At 42.9% G+C, this 7,139-nt stretch overlaps 1 protein-coding gene across 1 annotated transcript; it reads right to left on the bottom strand.

Moving 5' to 3' along the window:
* Nucleotides 1-1,614: 1,614 nt before the first annotated feature.
* On the bottom strand, nt 1,615-3,544 carry LOC148874097 (pathogenesis-related thaumatin-like protein 3.5). Its single transcript, XM_088965746.1, has 3 exons — nt 3,422-3,544; nt 2,517-3,180; nt 1,615-1,867 (listed from the first exon to the last, which is right to left on the bottom strand). Exons 1-3 carry the CDS (start codon nt 3,531-3,533, stop codon nt 1,732-1,734), a joined length of 912 nt encoding a protein of 303 aa, XP_088821872.1. The 5' UTR covers nt 3,534-3,544; the 3' UTR covers nt 1,615-1,731.
* Nucleotides 3,545-7,139: the final 3,595 nt, after the last annotated feature.

Genomic DNA, 7,139 nt, shown 5'->3' with positions numbered 1-7,139 from the left:
TATTAGAAAGTTGGGTAGAAAGGGAGAAGAAGAGAGAGTAAGAGTGGGGAAATGAGAGTTTTAAGGACAATAAATTAGGAGTGTGGAAAGATTTTAGGAGAGAGAGAGGATAAAGAGAGAGATTTCAGGAATGCTTTTAATAAGAAAAATTTAAAAATTGATGACTTGGTAGTTTGGGAGTGGTGGGAGAGAGAATTAAAGAGAGAGCAGTACATGGGGTTTGGAGCAAGGAGAGGCCCTCTAATGTGTACCGCCTTTCTTTCTTTCTATATATATATATATATGAATTAGAAGGGATTGAAAAGCTAATGTGTACCGCATAAGGCTCCAGCTTGATTCAAGGTAGAAATATTAGCTCGAATTTGGATTGAATAAAAAGCTTTTATGTTTGAGCTTGGTTTGGCTTGTGCTTGATATTGAGCCTAGTGAGCAAGCCTACTTGCGTTTGAATTTGAACTCAAATTCATTACTTGCCTTGTTTGTTTTAGATTTAAAAACCACAAAAAAAAACATCATTTTCATCAATATAAGAATAATAATGATGTAATTATTTAACATTTAAAATCATAAAATATACAAAAAATGATTTGTTAAACCCGCCCAACTCTACTAAAAAGTCAATTAAAGTATTGGCTGATATATATATATATATATATATATATATATATATATATATATATATTTTTTTTTTTTCTTTTGAGCTTGGATTGATTAACAATCGAGCCTATATATTGGACTTGAGTTCAGCTTGAAGCTCGATTTAAGCCAAATTGAGTTTTTCATGAGCTGAGCTCAAATGGCTCATGAACAACTTGCTTTGGATCCACCCTTAATTTCAATCAAAAATTTTGTCCATTTTATGGAGAAAAAAAATCTCTTTAGCTCAGCTTTAGTTAATATATAGCTTTTTCAAATCAAAAGAAAAAAGTTGATTCTTTTATAATTGGATAAAATATGGACCCACCCCATCTGGTCCAATATAATCCAATTTGATTTGATGTAAATATATATACTCACATTCAAAATTAATGTTGTATCCAATGGTAAAGTTGGTTGGAATGTCAAAGTTTTTACTAAATTGTCATAGGTTCAAGTTTCATACAATTAATTTTTAATTCATTTTGTTCATGAAATACAATCTCAAAGTCACTTTTGATTCATTTTGTCAATAATAAGTAATATTATGAGCATTTTTAGTTTGATTTATTTGTATTATACAACGCCCAATTCAATCCAATCTGTTTGTAGCCTAAATTAAGTTATTAAGGCAAAATCCATAGTGCATTCATTACATTGTACAACAAAAGATGTGACTCGTTGAATATAACAGTAGATACACATTGTTAAACATGAAACTACACTTTGTGAAATATAAATTAATGAAAAGCAAGCAGATTTTAACCTGATCGTTGAGATCTAGATAACATATTTTTGAAGTAAAAAAGTTCGGTATGCCAAAGTAATACTCTTTTAGTGACTAAACCCTTGTTTTGTCCAATTAATTAGCAGAAATACCCCAAAAAGGTCATTTCATAATTAATTAAATGAACTCGTAGAGATACCCAAATATTGCTAAGAAAGGAAAAAAAAAAAACAAAAACAATAACAGAACAATAACAATGCAAATTTGCCATCGGTAAGAGAACTATTTTGTTTTATGTAGCAGGTACAAATGTACGAGGGAACAATTGCTCTCAAAAAATAATGAATTTACATTTATGTTCTTTTCTTTTAAAACACAATCCAAGAATTAATCATCATTGTTAATGCAAGCACCACGGTCCACCATTTTCGACTGAGTGATTTTAAGCTGTTTGATCCACTGCAGATAAGCTTATTATTGTGATAGGTGCACACGGTTTGTTTCCTGCAAATGACAGCAAGAAGAAACAAAAAAAAAAAAAAAAAAATTACAGAAGGATGTTCAATAATCAATATAGAAGTTCATGGAATAATCTCATAGGGATACAACTTGGGTGAGATGGGCTTTGTTTAATGTCAATACAGGCCCAACCCAGAGACTTGGGTGAGATTGGCTTTGACACAATCAGGCTGGGCTCGGGTCCTGGGCCGGCTCAAGAAGGTTTTAGTTCAACTGAATAAAAAGAATGCCTTAAATCAATTTAAGACCAATAACTGAAATATAAAATAATGGAAAATTATATTTTTATATTTTATAATTGTATATTTATATATTACTGGGCGGGTTTGGACTGAACTAGAGTTGGGCTAGGCTGAGACTTTTGAAAAATAAAAATCTTATAATTTTAGGCCCAGGCCCAGAGACCCAGAAACAGTCCGAGGGTTGAAAATCCAACCTCTGGCCGATTGGGTCGGTCTGGGCTCAGAATGAACCCGCCCAAATTGCACCCGTACAAACTCAGCAAAGCAACTTCTGGATTCGGTTTGGTTCATTCAAAAAACCAGACCATCCGGGCCCAACTAATCAGGGCAAAAAATACCAGCCGGTTTGGGCAAACTGGCTTAAATGAACCATGTTAAACCTACTCACTGACCTTGATGAACAGAAGGAGATGATGTAGTCTGGCCCAGAGCATGTAAAAATGCTGGTCGGATCATCATATGCATAACTATATGCTGCAGGACATACTTCCTTGAACTTCTTGGAGTAGAATGTAGGTTTACATATCGTTGGGTTACCGTAGACACCCCGGCAACAGTACTCGTCGGTGTCAAATACATCACATGCACTCCGGCAGGCGATGATCTTCCCACCAGATTTAACAGAAAGTTCAGCTGGACAATTGGGCCTCAAATCACCGTCACAACCAGCAACAGAACAGTTACCATGACCGTTCACCGGTGTAACTACTAATGGAAGGTTGAACCCGTCGACGAGGCTAACGTCGTAAAAATCGAGTGCTGCAAGTGTGAACTCGGCCAGTGAGGCCGGGGTTTGGCCTGAGGCCTTGCATTTGAGGGAATTGCCGCATCTAGCAGTTTGGCAGTTTCCATTGCCATTTTTGTCAAAATTGCAACCAGTTCGACCCCATATCCGACCAACCCAACCAACCGGGGCAGTGAAGACCATTGACTGGCCCGGCTTTAATGCAAAACCGCCTCCATTAAAGTTCTCACCAGGTGTGATGCCGGGCCAAATTGTTTCTTTGCAGTAGTTTACTATGGTGAAAACTCTTGCTGATTCAGATAATTGCACTCCTACCCACCAAAATAAAGTTGAATTAAGGTATTATCAAGTTGAGCACAAAAGTCGAGTTTGTTCTTGAATCGAAGAAGAAGATATTTCTGATATCTTGAATAATTAAATTAAAATAAAACCCACTCAAATCTGATCATCTCCATGAGTTATATCTAGATTAATTAATGCAAGAACTAAAGTAAAATAAACCAGAAAGAAAGAGGAAAAACAAACAGAGGATTAGTGGAATAATTAAGTTACCTGATATAGTCATGATTAAGACTAGCAAGTCTGTGAGTAGTTCACTGAGATGTGGAGCCATTATCTCCTCTCTGATTGGCTGCCCTTGTTTGAAGGTTGAAAATTGAGGCATAGGAGAGTGAGGGAGAATGGGTCTGTGGAAGATGTAATAGAAAAAAAAGAAAGAAGAATACGTGTAGAGGAAATTGAACCAAAGATCTTTCCCTCCAAAAAGGCTTCCTTGCTTGTGTTAACAAACGATTCCTTCACTAACCATTTCCACCAGCTTTCTTCTTCCTCTCTTCCCTAAATGGATCAATTTGATGCTTCCACAGACAAATCAAGCAACTCGTCGCAGAGGTGGATCCTAAGGTTCAAAGTATTGATACGTATTGGCCCATACCGGTTTATATGTATCATTCTAGGACCCCTCCGATATGCCCCTACAGTGGGTGTATCGGAGGTCTGACTGGTTCAGGGGGTAGAGGAGATCTAGACCGCCCCCCCTGAACCAGTTGCAAAAAAAATAAATAAAAAGAAATGCATAAAAAACTGTATCAATTCACCCAATACACCCACACCGACATATTAGGCATATCGATATTTTGAACCTTGGATGGACCAATAGGAATCTGATTTGCTTTCACATGCTAATCTGCTTGCTATTTTTTTTTGTCACTACTAAGGCCCATGGTTGACTCTCAGGATCTGTTTTAATATTTTTGTTGTTCTCAAAAAAAATGAAGAATCTTGCAATTTTTGTTTCCATGACTCTACCTTTTGTGAATTCCTAATCCATTGGCTGACTAATTAATATTGACAGATGGAAAAGGATGATTATTTTCCTGCACCCTTTATGCCATTATGATTGTTTTTTATGGAGGGTGATTTGGCCTGACCTCGTAGCACGGGTACACGTGGGTTTGCCCTTGCTCAAATGATGACTCAGCGCGACAACATAGCAGGCGCAGCAGCAACTCGGAGGGAAGGTCCCACCGAGTTCAGCCCGGTGACTCGGCGAGATAGACTACTCGTCGGGAGCCACTTGGCCTACACCTCCTCCCCGAGGCAAGGGCACCCCGAGCTCGAGGTCCCCTGACCTTTCCTAATACCCGAGCTCTTCCCAATGAATCTCGGGCCACTCCCAGACAGGAACACACCGATCCGCCTATAGATACCCCGAGGTGAAGGCACCTTAGACCAGACAGCTCAGCTTAGCTTTCCATAGGCAGCTCGCCGCTTACGAGATAGCCCAGCACAGGGTAACTCGCGGAAGGGTAGTTCGGCTTATCGCAGGAAGATCTCCTGCATGACCACCGTACTCGACAAATTTAGGGATAGCATCCATATCCTTTGTTAGACGACATCGTGCCTGCCACCTTTAGAGGGTGCCTTACACCTGACAGGCATGTACCCTACGGTGACGACCCCGCGCGTGCTACCTCAGCCATGCCAATAACGGCTGCGGCAGGTTGACAGTGGCGGTTATACCTGCCCTGTCAGAGGCCAGTGGGCCTGATGCAACGGATTTCTGTTATAAGGAGCTTAGTATCAAGGAGCACAAGTATCATCTTCTTCTACTCTTGCACTACCAACACTCTTAGCCTTCATCTTCTCCTTGCTTCTCCTACAGAGTACTAACTTAAGCATCAAAGTGTTCTCGCCGGGCAAGCCCCCGGGGATTCTTCTTCTTCTTCTTCTTCTTCTTCATCTCAGGTATCTTTCAGGAGCCACGTGAGTGCTAGCTAGGAGTGACCGGATCGCGCTACATCATTTGGCGTCGTCTGTGGGAATCACTTCAAAAAGCCTTTCTCTAAACCTTCACAGTTCTCTCTTCCTTGAAAACTCAACACTCATGGCTTCCTCAACCAACATCGGACGAATCATGGAGATGGATAACTCCAGGGAACAACCCTATCTTCCTACTGTCTGCATCGGACAGTTCATCGTCCCCCTTTTAGTAGACAGAATCCCTAGTTTAAATGTGCCTCTTATGGGGGCACCCGTCGTTGCTCCACTCCCTACTACAGTCGGAACAACCTTCACCGAACCCTCGGTTGTGCCCCCAGTGGCCAACCCGAACCAACTGGAGGACTTGGTGCAGTGCATGCGGGCCATGCAGGCTCAAATGCAACAGCTTCAATAGTTCCAGCTCTATCAACAACAGGTGCTACACCAGGTCTCCCAATACCAGTATCAACAGCAATTCCCTCAGCTACCTCAACCTCAGCTTCAGCAGTCGCAACTCCCTCCTCGGCACCCAGCTACACAGTGAGCTATCTCGCCGCCAGGAGGAGCACTTTTCTTGCCCAGGGGATGCCCCCCATAACCCTCGTAAGAGCCAGGCCTCCTCCCACGGTAGACAAGAAAGACCAGCCACTCTGATCTCACCACGGGCAATCTAGTCGGGAGGACTTCAGCTCACCAGGTCCACGTCGCCTCAACCCTCAAAGCCTGATGCCCCATTCCTAGAGAACCGGTTCGAGATCCTGGCCGCAAGCTCCAAACAGGATCCCTTTATCCACAGCCATCACCAGCGGCCTGAGCTACTTCCTGCACACACCATTCCTAACAGCACTGAGGTGAGCAACACAAACGTCGAGCCCGCCAAGAAGCAGAGACGCCGCTGCCGAGCTTGTCGATCTACCACCCATAGCCTGCCCGAGCTCGAGGGCAAAGAAGAGGTAAGCTCGGGCGTAGTCAAGGCTCCCCTCCTTTCAGTTCAATCCCCCTATCTCCCGAGCTCTTGCTAGTCCCAATGCCTAAAGACTTCAAGCTCCCCCCCCCTCTTGACAAGTACAATGGGTCGTTCGACCCAAATGATCACGTAGATGCCTTTCAGTCGCAGATGCACCTGGCAAGAGCCAGTGAGTCATGCATGTGCGTGGCCTTCACCACCACTTTCAGAGGAGTAGCCCACACATGGTACCGGAACCTGGCACCCGGATCAATAAGAAGTTGGGCACAGTTCGCACAAGCCTTCACGTCCCACTTCGTCACCAGCAAGCGGTGCCCGCGAACTAAAGAAAGCCTCCTCAACATAGTGTAGAGAGAGGGAGAATCCATCCGGAGCTATATCAAGCGGTTCAACGATGCTTGCATGTAGATACCGCACTTGGACCTCGTCGTGCGCCTCACAGCAGCCAAGAAAGGCGTAATGCATAAAGAGTCCAAATGGCACATGGTCATCAACCAACTGACGGCCATAGTCGAATTCCTTAAGCTCGCGGACAAGTTTATAGCCACAGAGGAAGAGATCAACCAAAAGGGCGAAGGCACGCCCGAGAAGAGGAAAAGGGAAGGAGAGCCTTCCAGTCAAGGGGACAGCCGAAAGAAAAAAGATGCAGCTCGGGGGGCAAAGCCGGGTCAGTCGTTCCGAGCTCTTGTAGCGGATTGAACTGATTACACCCAACTGAACAAGAAGCAGGCCAAAATTTTGATGGCAATCAAGGATGCCTCGTATGTGAAGTGGCCACCCCGTTTGAGGGGGAATCCCAATGAAAGAATAAGAATTTGTATTGCAATTTTCACAGAGATCATAGTCATAGTACTGAAAATTGTAAGAACCTCCGTGACGAGATTGAGGAGCTCATCTATCGCGGATATTTAAGGAACTTTGTACAAAATAATAATAATAAAACAGGTCGGTAAGGGGAGCATGGTAAGGATGCTCCCAAGTCCAGCAGCAGGCCGACTTAATAGCCACAGAGGCAGCCTCTAGAAGAGAGGCCGGTTCGGG

Source organism: Nelumbo lutea, chromosome 1, assembly GCF_056320005.1.
Source record: "Nelumbo lutea isolate HS-2025 chromosome 1, American lotus-T2T, whole genome shotgun sequence".
In the NCBI taxonomy this organism is placed as follows: domain Eukaryota; kingdom Viridiplantae; phylum Streptophyta; class Magnoliopsida; order Proteales; family Nelumbonaceae; genus Nelumbo; species Nelumbo lutea.
Note: the sequence above shows the minus strand (reverse complement) of the source record. Positions and strands in the feature narration are given on the sequence as shown.